Source organism: Halichoeres trimaculatus, unplaced genomic scaffold, assembly GCF_033239565.1.
Source record: "Halichoeres trimaculatus isolate MK-OKI-2021-1 unplaced genomic scaffold, fHalTri1.1 fHalTri1_scaffold_11, whole genome shotgun sequence".
NCBI lineage: Eukaryota > Metazoa > Chordata > Actinopteri > Labriformes > Labridae > Halichoeres > Halichoeres trimaculatus.
Genome location: NW_027437189.1, coordinates 17144354 through 17161526, shown reverse-complemented (window position 1 = coordinate 17161526; position 17173 = coordinate 17144354). Strand labels below are relative to the sequence as shown.

General features: G+C 42.7%; 2 protein-coding genes across 5 annotated transcripts; both read right to left on the bottom strand.

Annotated features, from left to right (window-relative positions):
* Positions 1 to 56: 56 nt before the first annotated feature.
* On the bottom strand, positions 57 to 4242 carry sephs3 (selenophosphate synthetase 3). The gene is made up of 8 exons (XM_074680504.1): positions 3825 to 4242; positions 3067 to 3170; positions 2531 to 2638; positions 2217 to 2371; positions 1783 to 1873; positions 1598 to 1697; positions 1281 to 1493; positions 57 to 1151 (listed from the first exon to the last, which is right to left on the bottom strand). The coding sequence occupies exons 1-8, from the start codon at positions 4099 to 4101 to the stop codon at positions 910 to 912; spliced, it is 1290 nt and encodes a 429-aa protein (XP_074536605.1). The 5' UTR covers positions 4102 to 4242; the 3' UTR covers positions 57 to 909.
* A 1105-nt stretch (positions 4243 to 5347) lies between these two features.
* On the bottom strand, positions 5348 to 16277 carry ikbkg (inhibitor of nuclear factor kappa B kinase regulatory subunit gamma). Of its 4 annotated transcripts, XM_074682368.1 has the most exons (16): positions 15911 to 16277; positions 13657 to 13797; positions 12681 to 12958; positions 11922 to 11996; positions 11736 to 11837; positions 11017 to 11202; positions 10789 to 10850; positions 10273 to 10320; positions 9183 to 9285; positions 8976 to 9091; positions 8736 to 8888; positions 8550 to 8622; positions 8331 to 8465; positions 7462 to 7598; positions 7203 to 7279; positions 5348 to 6341 (listed from the first exon to the last, which is right to left on the bottom strand). In XM_074682368.1, exons 2-16 carry the CDS (start codon positions 13793 to 13795, stop codon positions 6157 to 6159), a joined length of 1869 nt encoding a protein of 622 aa, XP_074538469.1. In that variant the 5' UTR covers positions 13796 to 13797; positions 15911 to 16277; the 3' UTR covers positions 5348 to 6156. The 4 variants fall into 4 exon arrangements, with proteins under 4 accessions (XP_074538469.1, XP_074538470.1, XP_074538471.1 ...); XM_074682369.1 differs by lacking the exon at positions 10273 to 10320; XM_074682370.1 differs by lacking the exon at positions 11736 to 11837 and having other exon boundaries at positions 15911 to 16276.
* Between the last annotated feature and the right edge of the window lie 896 nt (positions 16278 to 17173).

The following is a 17173-nucleotide window of genomic DNA, read 5'->3' as shown; positions in this document are numbered from 1 at the left end:
ATAAAGGCAATAACCTCGAGTTACCACTCATGATTCATCTAATGTTAACATAAGAGTCAAACAGTGTCTCAGTCTGAGTTGATGATGGTTTTAATTGATTGTGAAAAGCAGAAATCTACAAACAGAGCCAGCTCAAGGCCTCCAGCAGTAACAGTCCAGCCCTGATCCAAAGGCAAACATCCACTCCACCCACCCCCATTTGCTGGGGTTTAACAGGTGGAGCTTCATCAATCAGGAAACAGGAAAGGGACTTTGTGCTGGACGGCCAATCAGCTGAGAGATGGACAACCTGAACTCCACCCAGCAGGTCCACAGGAAGCTGCTCAAGCCTTCCTCTGGACTGTGTGGGCAAAGCCAGGACTGATCAATTTGTTTCCATGAGATTCATTCATCAACATAAAACATGAACACCATCCATGTCCCCATAGAACCACACCCCAGCAGATAAAACATACACAAAGACACACACACACACTTAAATTAATGTGTTTAAGAGGCAGTTTGGAATGTTTTCTCTGAGAGGTAATTTCATCATTTCCAGGAAATTATTTCACATTTTAATAAATTACATGAAGTCAGATGTGTCTGTAATGACTCTGAGAAGGAGGGCCGGCTTTGAAGGAGAGGGAGGAGGTAAATAAGTGCAGAAAACTTTCCTGATTCAAATCTTATTCCAAATTTTTGAAATTTGTTTTCTTTAAGCGACTCCATCCCGAAATAATCTGAATCAATCTGTTCATTCATTCTCCTGCTGGAAAAGATGACGCTGTGTGGGCTCAGATCTTAGACAAGAAAATGCAAGAAAATGAGGCACACAGCATCATCAGCACACACACACACACAAACACACACACTCACACAGATCCCAACAAAAACACGCGCACGTGACCGCTGCAGAGAGGGCAGTGTCTATGACAGGTTGGGGCTTGGAGCAGGGCTGTTGTCCTGATTCGCCGCCTGACTCCCCCGAGGAGGAACCTCAATGATGCGAGGCTTGTCGATGATCCGTGCACGGCGATCACCTTTTTCTACGATTCCAATGATCCAGGCTCCGCCTGCCGCCCCCTGACCCCCTGCCACGCAGCTCTGACTCTTCATCTCAGAACAGAACTTGGCTGCCTGCTCTCTGGGCAGACAAACTAGCAGCCCACCTGGAGTGAGGAAAGGAATAACATCAGCCCAACACAAAAGACAAACACAACAAAGACATGACATTTAGAAAAAAAAAAAACAGATAACTTTGTCACTCCTTTGAGTTCATCCTCTGTATGTCCTCCTACCTGAGGTCTCTGCTGATGTGCCCTGAACCAGGTTGAACAGGTTCCCACAGGCCTTACTGACAGCAGCCATCTTGGCTAGGATTGGCAGGTTGTGAATGACGAAGGCCACCTCATTGCGTTGCTGTGCTGCCAGGTTGTTGGCGTGACCCAACAACCCGAAACCCGTCACGTCTGTGGCTGCGTGAGCCTGGAACTTGTGCATCAGGCCGGCCGCTGGAAGTGAAAAGACGAAGGTTAGGGAATCACAAACATGCTGGCTGGACTGGCACAGATCCAAGCTGGAGCTTGTTCAGTTAGTGTAATGTCTGAGACTTTACCTGTGCGGTTTAGCGTTGCCATGGAGAACATGGCTTCCTGATAGGCCTCTTTGACCTCCTCTTTGGTGATGACCAGCTTGATCTTGTTCCATCTGTCAGGCTGTGAGATTAAAAACGCAGAGACAGTGTGAGCTCAGACACATCCATTAAACTGGCCAAGTGAATCAACTGAGTTTGATGTCTACCTGATCAAGCCACTGGTGAGCATTCACAGCCACCTGGGTCCCCAGAGGTTTGGTCAGCACCAGGACATCTCCCGGCACAGCTCCGTCCGGCCTGAGTAAAACACAAAATATGATGATGTCAGGCTGAACCAAGTCTCAGGTGTTCTATCAGGTCTTAAAGGTAAAATTTCATACTTTTGTAAAAAACTTAAACATCAATTGATGTTAATTTTTTATGTTTCCTTTATCATGTATGTGGCATTTTTCCCCGAAGGAAAAAAAAAGAAAGAAAGAAAGAAAGAAAGAAAGAAAGAAAGAAAGAAAGAAAGAAAGAAAGAAAGAGAGCCTTTGGTCACACATCTAAAGGCAGAGAGTTGCAGAGCTATGGGCAAAGGTAAAACAAGAAGTACTGCTTTTTATTCAGGGAGTTTAGTGTCCTAATCCAACAGACTTACATGATGAACTCATTGGGCTGACAGACAACTGATGCGACTCCTCCCACAATGATCCAGGGATTGATCACCGTCTGACCTCCTGTCACAGAGGTCCCGCCTTCCTCTGCTGCATCACGAAACCCCTGAATCATCAGCGGCATCACTCGCTCACGATCCTGTGCCCCACAGACAGAAAACACAAGAAGATAAAGCTGTTGGCTGAATATCCCATACTCTAAACGATGCACAGAAAACATAAATTCCAGCCTGAGCTTTAATCAAAAGTCTGAAACCTGGCATTAGACCTTTTACAAACAAACCAGTCAAAGCAATACCTTCTCATTCATCTTCTGGCTGACACTCAGCAGCATCAGCATGTTGTCGCACTCTGTGATCCCCATCGCATACAGGTCGCTCAGGACATTAGCACATGCTATTCTGCCCTATGAGACAGGCAGAGAAACAGAGTTCTTCAGTTTACATGTCAGTTACCACAAAACAGGGACATGCTCCAACTTCCTGAAACTTTTTTTCTCATTTTGCATGATGACTTTTTTTCCACCTGGCATTTATTATGGTCTGCTCAAGAAAATAAAATGTTTCAAACATTCATTAACACATTTCTCAATACATTTTAATAATGATGGTTTCTCAATTCATTGCAATTTCTATAGAAAAACCTCAAAAAATAACTACAGAGAGCAGCTTATAATTTACATCTCTGTTTTCTCACGAGTTTTTTCAACTAGTTCTCTGATTTTAGATGTTTTTAGTCACTGACGAACAGAGTAAAAAAGTACTTATAAGTGTATCTCGTGTGTTTGTGCAGGTGTTGGAGCCTCACAGACAGAAACCTTTGTCAGTGACTCACCATCATGTAAGGGTCCTCCACCAGGGGGTAGAAGAAGTCTGTTGTCTGGACCAGAGACAGCCCCCCATGCCTCAGAGGGATCACACAGCAGTCCATCCCCACACCTGTAAACACAGAGAGAAGGAGGAGACAATGAGTATCATTCTCTGCCCAATGTGGATGTTTTCTTTTACTGTAAATAGTTCTCTGGCAGCTGTGTACACACTTTTTTTCTAATGTGGAGACGTAGATCATGGTATATATTATACATCAAGGTGTGATGTATTTGCTCTACAGTGTAAACAGAAAATGGATATCGTGTCTAAAAACAAAAGGCAGGAAACAGACAACTGTCAAACAGGCAGTTCCATGTTAAACACTTGTGAAACTTTAAACTGGAGGAATAATCGGCCAACCGTCTGAACTTTGCCCTCAAAGCTCCTCAAGTTATTTGTGCTGAATCATTCATGAGCTCACAGACCGGTTAACCGACAACTCTGTGCTTCATAATAAATCTGCTCTGCAGGAAACTATCTGATATTCTTTATTTACGTTTAGCAGACTTAGGACTTCTGAGATTCAGATATTAGAGTTATCTTCACATAAAGAAGAAGTATTCGTCACACATAAAACTGTGAATAAGAGTCCATCTTTAAAAGAGCCGCTCTGTGAACACAGGTTAGCATGTTAGCAGCAGCATGCTATCCTCCGTCACACGAACAGCGGCGTGTTAGGGCCATGACGGAGGGACGGAGGGAGGCTCGCCCTGCTCACGTTACCGAGGCGGGGGCCGGACAACTGCTGGCCGAACTCCGATCCTTGGTCCCCGGCCTTCGCGGTTCCGTCGGCCCGGTCCGCCTCCAGTCCCGCCAGGAGTTTGAGCAGAGCCTCCTGCGGGACTTTACAGCCTCATCCCTTCAGGTCCGAGTAGGCTGTGAGCCGGAACCCGCGCTCCAGGCCGTGCTCCTCGGGTTTGAAAGGTTTGTATCCGGGAGGGAAGCATCCCTCGGTTCCCACAGCCTCCGTGGAGGATGGCGGGGGAGTGGAGCCCGACATACCGGTCTATAGACCACTTCAAGCGGACACCTGCAGCGGTTGACACCCGTAAATTAAGACAACGATGAATGAAGTGACAGTCAGGACAGAGCCGCTTGTAACGACTGACTGACACAAAGATAGACACAACACGAATAGAGCAACTTCCAGTATGGCCCTTCACCGTAAAATAAAACTCTTAGAATATCTATGTGACATCTGTTGATTTAAGGCTTCACACTAATACTGAATAACTCTTATCCTGTACTTTTGTAATTTACACCATAACTGAGTTCACTTCGACCAAGAGCGAAAGAAGGGTTGTCAGAGGTATTGCGTCACATCTTTTATTTTGAAGGCAGAATTGTATAATTCCCGGAAGGATACAAAAAACTACGTAGTGCTTGATGGTCTCAGCGGCGAAGTCCGTCAAACTCTGAAGTCAAGTTTAAAACGGTTACGTGTTCAGGTCTGTACCTGGATAGAGCACTCATAATCCAAGGATTTGACAAATTGTTTATTTCTGTGTAAGTCTTCAAATATCTTTGTAAGCATCAATCGGCGTACTTTCCTTCGTAACATCTTTCCACCTGTTGTAAAGTGAAAGCGGTCCTGAGCCTGTGGCTTAAAGGCTTCAAATAGCTTGATTTCGTGTCTTGTTAGAAATAGTCTGCTCAGTGTACCTCATCCAGTGACTCCAACCGGATGAAGAGGTTTTAATTGGGTGGTTTGACCAGTTAAATTGACTTAAGTTTATGTGAAATAGCTTATTTTCTTCTTACAGCACAACCTCATTCCAATTATAAACCTTTTTTTACCAGCAGTATCCTAGAAAAGTGGCATAGCTCACAGTGTTTGCTGTATATTTTGGATGTTTGAGCTGCTCAAAAACTCTGTTTCATATGAATTCAGCTTTCCACAGGTAAATATGATTATAGAGAACAGACCAGTCTGATGCACATGTCTCTACCCGTCATTAGAGTCATATAGATGTAGATGATTCTTATTATTTAAGATTGTACTGAGGGCAAACTACCTACTCTGTTTCTTACCATAAAGACTACAACCCAAAAGATCAAAATGTATTACATCAAAACCTGGGACATTCACTGTCATTCATTGACAAGCACATTAATATATACCTTTTTTATTTTATAAATAAATCACTTAAAGATGACTCCTTTGCTCCAGACTTCCGTGATCAGTCATAGGCAGTTGATGTGAGATAGCTGTGTAACATTGAACCAACAGGACACTCCGAGACCTTCTGAATAACTGCTTTATTTGGTAAATCTTTGACGGCTTTACACATTTTTTTGCACCACAGGATCTTTACTTAAAGACAATATTCACACGGACTGTGAGGGACCCTCTCTGTGCTCACCTGCTGGTACACATCCAGGTGTCACAGATACAGAGGGGCCCAGACAGGGGGCACAAACGGGGGCTACGCTGCGTTCAGGGTCAGGTCTAGCATCAGATAAGCAGTGGTGCATTCAAAGGTGTACACAGGCACAGAACACAGAGACTGGCTGAAAGACATCCATCTCTAATACAGAGTATTAATAATAATATTAATAATACATGTTTGAGGTAATGCAGACAGCAACACGTATGAACAAAACATATTGAATATTCTAGATTATTTAAAGCGCACTAAATGATTCACATTCATCTTTTTCTACCCTCTGAACTGTCACTTTGCTCAACTTAGGCCCAAAGATTATCGACGTGAACGACAGGAGAGTACATGTTGAAATACTGTGAGGAGAAGAGGGGCTGATGGGAAGTAAATGAACCAAACAAACAGGAACGAGTGCATAGAGAAGATGAGAAGCTACAGCTGAGTTTAAGTGATGGAGCAGAAGATGGAGAATACCACGCCGCCTCCACGCCAGCATCTGATAGTCACTCGTCTTTAGTCTAATGTGTGTTAAAAATGGTACAATCCACAGTGTGTGTGTGTGTATGTGTGTGTATGTTTGTCATGGCTGTGGTTGGATCTGTGAGTGGACACACTGAACAAACATGTAAATATACTACATGTATAGTACATATATGTGTATGTGTACTATGTTACTGTATACAGTCCATCACGTGTATCTGCAGAGTGTCCATGTCTGGAGCCTGGTACTGGCACTTAGGACAACATAAATCTGGAAGCTCTTCAGCCCCTGCTGCCCCCGGATCAGGTAGCATACCCTGGTTACGGTACGACGGGGCGGGGGGTACCGTGTTAAAGGCTGCACCTGGAAACACACCTGAGGAGGAGGAAAAAGAGAGTTTGAAACTAATACTCAAAAAAGAAAAGCAGGACTTCAGTGTGGGAGCGTTGATAAAATGATGCTCTTCTTGCAACATTCTGACTTTTCATAAACAGTGATGAAATTATTTGATGTAACCCCAAGATCAGATTAACTAAAATAATTGATAGTTTCAGCTTTTTTCAATGAAAAAAACAAGTTTGAAAACAACCACAGAGCATGTTCCCGGCACTGTGCTGGAGTTTAGAGTAGTTTATACTTTATGATCTTCTATGACTGCATCCGACCAAACTCCGACATTAAGTAAAGACGTGTTATTATCACAGTTTTCTTTGTACTGGACTTGTGTTTTCTATCATGTTAAATGCTTCTCCGGAAAGTTGGTGTCTGTTGGCGGTAAAGAGAGCGGTTTAGGTTTTCAAACGTCCTGAGAAGAGAAGACACAAACCAGGTCTTGGTCTAGAGTCTTAGGACTGAAAAGGAAACTACATTCCTTTCTCTGTGGCTGTTAAAGCTGCTGAGCTAATACAAAATTGATTTTTCTTTAGCATGAGCTTATCTCCAGCTCATGAAGTGATTTATTTAGTTATTGTATTTTTGAGAGCTAACAGTTGTGTTTAAATGACTCAAAACAGTGCTGAGATGTTGTTTCTGGATTGATGTGACATCTCAAAGAAGTACATTTACCCACACATCCCATAACAGAAACACATGGAGCAGATTTTACTGATTGTTTGACCGGATGTGACCGTTTTCATTGTTCTCATTTTTTCCTTACATGTTTGGAACCACTAGCAAGAAAAATGTTTATACGGATAACTAGCAAACGGTAATATTAAATGTGTGTGTGTGACCCACCTTGTGGAGGGGGAATGTGTGGGGCCCGTGCTGGGAAGTCTTCCATGTGTCTCTGCTGCATTTGTTCCATCCGTGCTCTGAGGGACACACAGGTTAGTAACACAGAGGAGACTTCAGCAGATGAAACATGAGGTGTGCAGAGCTGCTGTTCACAGCTTTAGAGGACACTGTGTGTGCTACTTGAACCTCTTCATGTCCATGTGTAAGAAACAAGATCATCATGGTAACTCTGAGCCTGAGTGAGGTGTCACTTATTTACCGTGATGTGGCTTCCTGTTTGAGCTTTTCGATCTCAGCCCGGGCCCGAGTCAGCTGTTCCTGCAGCTCCTCCTTCTTTTGATTCAGCTTCTCGCGGGCTTCTCGCTCCGCTAAGAAGTCTGCTTTGTAGATGTCAGCCTGAGTGCACACACAGATTACAGAAAGAAAAAGCTCAGGTTCACTCAGTGTGCCTCTAAACATGTTCAAATGAGTATGTGTGTGAGAGAGAGAGTGTGTGTGTGTGTGATCCAGACATGTCTGTGTGAAACCAGCCAAGAAGTTATTTAACTAACTCTGATTATGATGTTTCAGAGTTCTCTGAGTTCCTGTAAGGCTCTGACGTAACGTGACTAAAAGCACCACCACAAAGTCCGCAAACTGTTTCTCTTTCTCCGTCATCTCTGTCACTGACTGAACCAGAAACTGTTGAACAGCTCATTCAAAGCCTTGTGGGTACACATTGGAAGGTGTTACGCACTGGCTTTTGAGAACAAACTCAAAAAGTTTTGCTTTTAAAATACCAACAACAACCTGAGGTAGAACTAAGAAGCGTGAACTTAAAGGTTTTAAAAAGCCTCTGAGCAACAGGTCACATGTTTGGTTGGTAGGAGCATAAATGTGAAAATATAGAAATGCTTCTTTTGACAGAAACTTTGATCAAAGAGTTTTTTGAGTTTGGTCCTGACATAAATTAAGTGGATTAATCCAAAATCAAACCACAGATACTATGACTGAATGAAGTCAGAGGCTTTGTGATGAGGTCAAACCTGTGCTTGATCATACAGTAATAAATGATCATGTCAGAGAACCCCTGAGTTAAAAAAAAAAAAAAAAAAAAAACACACACAGAGAAGAGACTCTGGTTCACACCTGTGCAGTGAGAACAGGGATTGTCTCCAGAGATCCTTTCTGCTGCTCCACTTCCTCCTTCAGTTTATCGATCAGGCCCTGTTTCAGAGCCAGCGCCCTCTCTGCCTCCTCCAGACGGCTGCACAGATCCCCTCCCTAAGAGACAGGAACACACTCATGATTTTGAAGAGTTCATCAACCAAACTAATGAAATTGATGAGATACCAAGCATGTACTTACTTCACTCTTCAGTTTGGCATCATAGTCTCTAAAGAGACAGGTGTAGGCGTGCTGCAGCTGGGTCAGTTTCTTCCTGAACAGAGAAGTGACAAACTTTACAGCTCAGTCCAATAAACTAGGAGGACACATCTGTGAGGTGTGATCCTATGTGTGTGTGTGTGTGTGTGTGTGTGTGTCAGAACCCACTTTTCCTCTGTGACCACATGTCTCTCGGTCTTCAGGGCCTGCTCCAGGCTCTGGGTCTGCAGCAGCAGTTTGTCTACGGTCACCTGGTGCTGCTTCCTCTGCTGCTCCTGCTCCCGCTCAGCCACCTGCAGAGCCTTCACCTTACTGCACAGCCTGCACAGAAAGGAGACAAACTCATCAGGTGAACAAAGAGACACCTGGATGCACTCTTTATAAATCCGAGTTGACGAGATGACTCACTTCTCTTCCATCACTATGCGCTCGTGCTCACTTTTATCCAGACAGCTCTGTCTCTCGTTTAGCTCTGCCAGCAGAGACGTAGCCTGAGCCTTCAGAGCCTCTGAGTCCTTCGCCAGCTGAAAAAAAAACAACACATTTCAGGTTGAGTATCTAGCTTCATGACTTTATCAGCTGACAGATTTAAAAGTTTTGTGGTTCAACTCTCACCTGGGCATAGTCCTTGTCCTTCTGTTTGAGCAGAGCTTCAGTTCTGTCCCGCTGAGCTGAACTCTTCTGCAGATAATCCAACTTCTCCTCTAGCTCACGATACCTGCAGTCAGGACAGGTTCATTAAATATACAACAAAACATATTTGATAAACAGTTCATTTGACTTAGCACCACACTGGTTTGAAGGACTGGGGGGTGTTTTGGAGCGCAGGCTAAGGTTGAAACTTCCCTCTGCTGATTAACCAGAGCAGAATTCTGTACAAAGGTTGAAAGTGTGTTTAAATCATTCAACAATAGAAAACGTAAAGATAAGAAGGTTTGGAGCTGATGTGTTGGAGTAATTGATCAATAAAAAAGTCCCTGTCAGTGTCAGTGCTGTTGGATAACTTCAAATTTCTTTTTATCAGGAGTTATTTTTCAGTATTTTGTCTGCCGAGAGCTGGTTTTACCTTCTAAATGTAGTGATGTTCAATGCCACTTTTTTCAGACTGATACTAGTATGAGTACTCCCCCAGCAGTACTCACTGATACTGAGTACCAATACCAATACCAGTAGTACTTTTGATGCATAAAATTTCAGTCAACACAGTTACAGATCATTTTAAACAAAGGTTTTTACGTCAAACGAAGGCAGCACAGTCACTCTGGATTTGCTTTATTTCAGTCTATTCTGGATCTTAAGACTGTGATATTTTTGGCGCAGTCTTAAACAATAGGCTGCAAATACCTTCAATTAATCATAAATTATTCCTTCTTTTACTCCACTCAGCACAGAGGCTAAAACTATTTTTACAAACCTTTCCTGTGAAGGCAAATGTCTTCACACAAAGTCATTTGTCTATTGAGCAGACAAAAGACTTCAAGACACCCCAGAGTCTTCACTTACAGACAAAACAAAAGAGCGTGGATGTAAACGGTACAAGACACAGTCATGTGAATAAGAGAAAACAAACCACAAAATGTTATTTATTTACAGAGAATAAACCAATGCGGGAAACAGGCACAAAGCACCAAAGACAGAGTGAGGACTGAAGAGAGGAAACGTGCAGACAGTGAGAGAGAGAAACCACACAGAGCTGAGGGCTCACCTGCCCTGTGTGGCCTGAAGCTGCTCTGTGAGTTTAGCCAGGCTAGAGCTGGAGATGGGGACAGACAGAGAGGAGGAAGAAGAAGAGAGGAAGGAGGAGAAAGAATTCTCATAAGCAAGGATTGTATTAGGCAGAAGAACAGGAGTAATCAGCATGCCAGTCTCATTCCATACTGGAGAATACAGCAGATAGACAGTTCAATTAAAGGGATAGTTCCTATATTTCTGGGTTGTGGTTAAATGAGGTATGTGTCAACAGAAAGTGCTTTTCCTACAGCAGATCCTGGTCAGCCCCCCTCTACTGTCCATTTCTCGAGAAAGAAGCCGAACTGACCGGCGCCCTCTGTGGGTTATTCACTTTCCGTTGAGCAGTACCTCATTTAACCCCTCTACAAAAAGAACAAACTACCCCTTTAAAATTTATTCGACAGTCGTTAGAAGCATAAAGTCCAATAGGCAGGTTAGTTTTGATCAGAGCACTCATGTGTCTAACATCAGGGGTTAAAAGACTTCATACCAGTCAGAGGAGTGCTGAGCCTCAGAGCGATGAGGAACCACCTCCTCTGTGCTGTTATTTGCCTGGAAAACATTCAGACACTAGTTTTAGATCACAGATTAGAAACATAATACTCCTATCTGACTGTAATCTGAAAGTAATCTGATCAGAACGCTAAGCTGTGTCTAGCCTGTGCCTGGACTCAGTTTTACCCTGGCCTAGCTGTTTGTACCAGACTCTGGCTCTTACGTGTGCCTGGTGCAGCTTTGCTAGAAGCTGGTCGATGCAGCGCCTCATTCTTTCTCTCTCCTTCTCTCCCTCCTCTCTCTCCCTCTCCAGCTCTTCGTTCTTCTTCCTCAGCTCTTTCATCCCTTCCTCCAGCTTCTCTTTGTGGCTCTTCAGCAGCTGTAGGAAGTCGTTCGAACCCTCTACAGGCTGCAGAGAAACAGAGGGGGGTGAGAGACAGAATCAGGGATGGAGAGATGAAAGAAGACAGGCGTAGACTGTGTTTTTTGATTCATAGGAGCAAAATTTAGGGGTCTGCACCAAGAAAGAAGAGGACTCTGGAGCCAAAGAGGACTGATACAAGATAGGAGGGGATTGGTGGTGATTAGAGCTGCGTGTTCAGGCTGTGCTTCATTCAAAGCAAACAGGAACATTAGTGTCCAGATACCACTAAACCCAGCGTTTCTGCTCAGATGTAATCAGAGAAAATAAGGATGGAGTCTGGAAAGCTGTGACAATTAGAGACAGGTTTTTATGCAAAGTTTGATCATCACAGATCACGGTGAAGTTTTTATCTGAGCAGGAAGCCAGGATGTCAAACCTCTGCCTGACTCAGCTACAGGTGCGCATGGGGATGGGGTAAGGGCTTGAAGCGTTAAGTATTGAATCACAGATGAGACGCCTACAGATTTAGTGCCAGGGCGATCTGATTAGTGGTCAGCAGGTAGAGTTAGCAGCCTCACCTGGCCATTCTCCCTGCCCTGTATCTCCCCCCACACCTCAGAGAGAGAGGAGGGGGGAGAGGGGAGGGTGCTACTCAGGGAGCTATGCCCACTGGCATGGCCCTAAACACACGGACACACAAGTTAGACCATAGAATGAACACACAGCTGAAATAAAAACTATCACAAGAAGCAGATGCTTTGTACCAGGCTGCGAGGGGGCGTGGTCTGCGTGTGTCGATCTGTCTCCTCCACTCGCTTCCTGTCCCGCTGATCCAGGGTCTGAAAACAGAAACATACTGATTCCATCTCTGTCACAGACAGCTTACAGACTGAGCTGGAGCATTGAACACGACATAAACTCCAGATGTTTGTATGAGCCTAGAGAATACATGTTCATCCACCTCCAGTTAAAACATAAACCTTTTGACTCAAACTTTCTCTATAATATCGTGGTTTTAATTCAAAATCACCAGATTATACACAGAGGGCTGAAATCTAAAACCTGAGCCTGCCAGATACAGGATGTCAGAGACTAACACCTGTACTCCACCTGCAGACCTCTTTATTTTTTTCTGCACATGTAATTAATATTTATGTAGAAAAACTAAATGATTAGATTTCCCCTGATTAATTTAAGCTCATGACAGGAAACAACAGCAAATAATATCATTCTACATGTCAGCTATTTTAGGTGTTTACTATTACAGCACCAACAGGGATCAGCAGGTTAACTAAGTTATACGTGAAACAACATTAAACATGAGAAACAGAGAGAAATAAGGTAGCTAACAAAGAGTTAAAGCTCATCCAATCTCTGCATGCGCAAACCAAACTCCTAAGGATGCAACGCACAAAGACGGACAGGTTATATGCTGCAAAGTAAAACACCTGAACATCAGGAGGCAGCTGTGTGTGTGTGTGTGTGTGTGTAAGAGTGTGTGTGTGTGTGTGTCAGCAGCTGACCTGCGGTCCGTCCAGCGGTCCGTTCCTGGCTGAGTGTCCCTCTTCGGTCTGACTCGAGCTGCAGCAGTGATTAGACGATGAAGAGGAGGAGGAGGAGGAGGCCGGTCCGTTCACTAAGCCCTGTAAGGAGTGGTTCTCCTGGGCCAGCCTCTCCACCAGCGCCCTGGCTTCCTGGAAACGACAGCTGAGAAACTCTCGCTCCCCTCTCGTCCTCCGCTGCCATCCCTCCATCTCCTCGCACCGCTGACGCAGGGCCAGGTTGCTCTGCCTCAAAGCCTCTGAAGGACGGGGGGATGAAAGAAAAACAGAGATCAGAATCTAAATATAGAGGATTGTTCTGACTCAGCAGATTTATTTACTCACACTACTAAAAAGCTACTACTAAAGAGCTAGGAGGTGTTTCTGTAAGAGATCTCAGGACACTTTGACCTCACAGTCACCTCACACTGAGAATCGACAGAAGAGGACAAAGTGTGTGACATAATCTAACAGCTAACTCTAACGTTTTCTGTTTCATCTTTATTTTTATTTAAAAAAAAAAGATTTGAGTTACTTTGAACAAACTGGATCTAATAATTTTTGTCATATTTATGCAGTTTTCTATAAAGTAGGCTTATGGTGTTTAATGTCAGTTGACGTGAACTAATGTGAGAGGTCTTCAGATATACATCCCTTTGCACCTGATGATACCAAAGCAGTTTACTGTTAATAAAAATGTTTTTCACCAGGTTAAGCTGCTAAACATTTATGTTTTAAGGTAATTTTCAACCAAAAGTCCCTGAAGACAAACAGTTCTTGCAGTTCATGGTTGTCCCTGAGGACAAACTGTTTGCTGATTTTCTGGTCAGAGACTTCCTCCAACTGTTGTTGTTTTGATCTTCCTGCAGTCCTGTTTAAATTTCTGCAGCCTCTCCCTCTTCTCTTCTTCTAAAAACTACTTCTATAATTGTTGATATAGAAGTGTGTGTGTTTCTACCTCTGAGCTGCTGGTTGTCTCCCAATAACCTGGTCACCACTTCATTGGCAGCGAGCTCCGGTGGCACCCTGAGGGCCCCTCCACTGTCCTCTCCAGACATCTCCCACTGCATGGGGCCATCAGGCTGAGGCTGCACCATATCTGCAGACAGAAACATGCAAATCATTTAATCTATATTATGTTAGAAAAGAGCCAGCGTGCAAGCCTGTTTCCCTTGTTTTAAGTCTCAATTTGGTTAAAAAACTGACAGAGTGTCTTTGGGGTTTAATCTCTAACAGAGTTAAAGATCTGTCCTGGGATCACCTGAGAGTCATCATGAAGGAACTGCAAGTGTTGGGAGAGAAAGCCTATTTTAACTCCTCATCCTAACACCACAGAGACACATTTGATCCTGAATGTTTTCCACACCGACTGGTTTCTGTCAGCAGCAAAGTGTTTCTCCTCACTTTGACAGCTGTAAAAGTGTCCCTCTCTGGGTTTTGTTCAGGCCAGATTTCTCTGCAGTGTCACCAGTTTGTGCAAAATGCTGCAACACATCTGATTACTGTGGGAAAGGGTGGCAGCCCAACACTGATCTCTGTCTGTCTGCATAGACTCTCTGTCTGTTCTAGGATTTTAAAATGTTATTGATTGTTTTTAAGGCTTTGGATGGGTTGGCACCTTCTTATCTAGCTGAACTCCTGGACTGTCACACAGACCACTGAAAAGAGGTTAACAGCTGCTCTCAGAAATTATCTTAGAAATGCTCCCAAGAACAAGACCTAAACAGAGAGGGTGCAGCCCTCTATAGTGTGTTTCTGAGCTATGACAGGGGTTCCCAAGTTTTTCAACTCACAACCCCCTGAATTAGCAATACCAGAGAACAGTAGTCACCTGCTGTGTGAATACCCAAACAGGCCAAGTCAGGAAAGAACAAAAAGTCACAAGAAATCAGAATTATCAGATGACCTTCAACAAAGAAATGTTAAAAACAGATCAAACAATGTATCTTTGCATGGTTTGATATCAAATTTAACCTCTACTTTTGTTTATATTTTTACAAAAATTGATAAAATGTACAATGGTTTGCAAATGTTTTAATTTTGGAAAGCCACAGAGCAGAAAACAGTCTATCTGTCCAGATTAAATCTGTTTACTCTTTTCATATTATTATCAGATGTTTCTACAGACAATCTTTTCTCAACAACCTTCAATATAAATTGACCTTGCCTCTCACATAATCTACAGCATCTTTTATTATTACCGTTGTTTGCTTCATTCTGACTTTATATTTTTTTTTTCCTCATATATTAAAGGTAGTATATTTTTGTGTAAGTGGCTGCCCTGTAATTGTTTTTTTTTTTGTGTCCTTGGTGGTACATCACTTTGGTCAATGCGTTTTCAAACATGCTTTCTAAATCAATTTGATTTTACTAATCAGAAATAACAAACACATTAAAATATGAACGCTTTATTGTATTTTTATTTTATTTTATGGAGGAAAATATCCCTCTGGTCCTCTGTTTTGCTTTTCTGTTGTTTTTTTAACATAAATATGTTATAAGGGTGATTTGGTGAGAACTTGCACACCTTTACTATTAATGCTGTTGTTGTGTTTAGGATGTTTCACAAATTAAACTCTCTCTGATATAATCTAGTCCAGAACTGAACAGTCTGTTTTGGATAGGGACCTTGTTCCCATCATAGCTGGATCAATAGCATAGAATAAGATGCTAATTTCAGAATGGTAAGATAACGTTAACTCAGAAATAAACCCTGGCACTGATCCCAGAGTGACAGACGGATTTTGAGGAAGGGGGTCAGACACGATCAGCTCTCAGAGACTGACACATGGCTCAGTCAGCCTCACACACCTTTCACTTTCAGTTTCTACCTTAATAATAAATCTGACCCTGTTTGTTTTCCAGGAGTCCTCCTCAACCATCACAGACCTTGGATGAGCCAATACTACCTTCAGGATCACATATAATCCATTGCTTGCTAAATCCAAACACCTGAACACAGGTGTCTGAGCACGGAGGAAAACATGACGTCATCTCGGGTACCATGAGGCTCGGAGCTCGAGTCAGACTAAAACCTTTATTTAGATCATTTCAAACCTCTAACAGACCCAACAGTTCTTCGCCTGTCACATGAAACAGCTATTATGATAAATAATCACAGACTTTATCAGAACTGACGTGTTTACAGACAGAAGTACACCAGAGACCACCTCAACGCTCACCTTTCACAAAGAGGATATAACCCCTCTTACCTGTAAATCAGACTTCGGTGTGATACTCCGGACTAGCTGTCAGCTCTGTTCTTCAAGTATCTGTTCTGCTAACGTTAGTAAACAGGCTAATTTGGTTTAGCTGGAGAATTAGCCTCGGAGCTAGCAGGGTATCTGTGGCTAACGGCTGATAAACTGAGGCCTGAAGAGGCTGACAGAAACAAAAACCAACATCAGCGAGCAGACACTCTCCTGGCATACATCTCTTCTCTCCCTGTACCGTTATTCTCTCAAACTAAGCCTGTTTTCAGGTGTTCTGGTGTCACCTGTCCGGGCTCAGCAAGACTCTGTTGTTAGCTCAGGAAATGCTCATTGCGCTGCCGCCCTAGGTTCAGCCTGTCAGGCAAATCTTCCTGTCGCCGTACAAAAATAAAAAAACAACTTCCTTGTTGATGCCAGGACTTTGACTCACTCACCGTCTCATTGCAAATGACAGAGAATAAAGTCATCCGGTGGAAATTTAACAACAGTCAAAGTATTAGAGTAGTAGATCAAGAATACAAATATGAGGGTGAAATAAAAACACAGAACAAGACAAAAAGATGGTCAAAATGTAAAGTCTGAACATTTTTTTTCTCTTTATTTGTAATTTTTTATGAAGTATGTATGAAGAAGATAAATGTTTAACTGCAGTTGTTCCCATGTTCTACCGCAAGACAGACATAAATGTGGGTGTCGCTGTTACCTAACAAACTGTACTGAGGGAATAGCTGACCCAGTCTCTCAGGAAATCCCCTTTCCTCTTCCGCAGTGGGTGATGACGTCAGCATGAAAACACTTTTACATCTGTTTTATGATTATTGTTTACGTGGATTTGCTTTGAATATGTGATTACTTGATTTATCATATTTTTATTATATTTTTTATTTTACTACTTCAATTATGTTGAAATGTCTAAGAGAATTACATTAACAGTATATGGGTGACTCTAAAAGTAGGGGTATATTTTATGTCCATGGGATATACTTATCAACTTTACGAAGTAATTGATTTCAAGCAATGATCAATTTTACAGAGGGTTATTTGGGTGATATTTCACTTTTATTGAATACAGAAAGTGAACAGGTTCCATTATTTATTTAGCTAAAAATGCAAATCATGTTTTGGTTTTTGCAGTTTTAGTGCTGTCCAAATTCTCAAATGTCAAGTTTGCTCCAGGTTTGCTCTTCAAAATCAACACAAGAATACATGTTTGTGAATATTATTATCAGTAATGTTCGTTTAAAATAATCTTTAAGACAAGAC

Bases quoted from the DNA above. Each gene is read 5' to 3' on its own strand.
- ikbkg (XM_074682368.1), bottom strand. From the start codon at position 13,795: ATGGTGCAGCCTCAGCCTGATGGCCCCATGCAGTGGGAGATGTCTGGA. The intron at 10,321-10,788 runs GTATGAAGTCTT...CCCCATCTCCAG, and splicing joins GCTCAGCACTCCTCTGACTG to CTCTAGCCTGGCTAAACTCA. The intron at 8,623-8,735 runs GTGGGTTCTGAC...TTCTCTGTTCAG, and splicing joins CATGTGGTCACAGAGGAAAA to GAAGAAACTGACCCAGCTGC.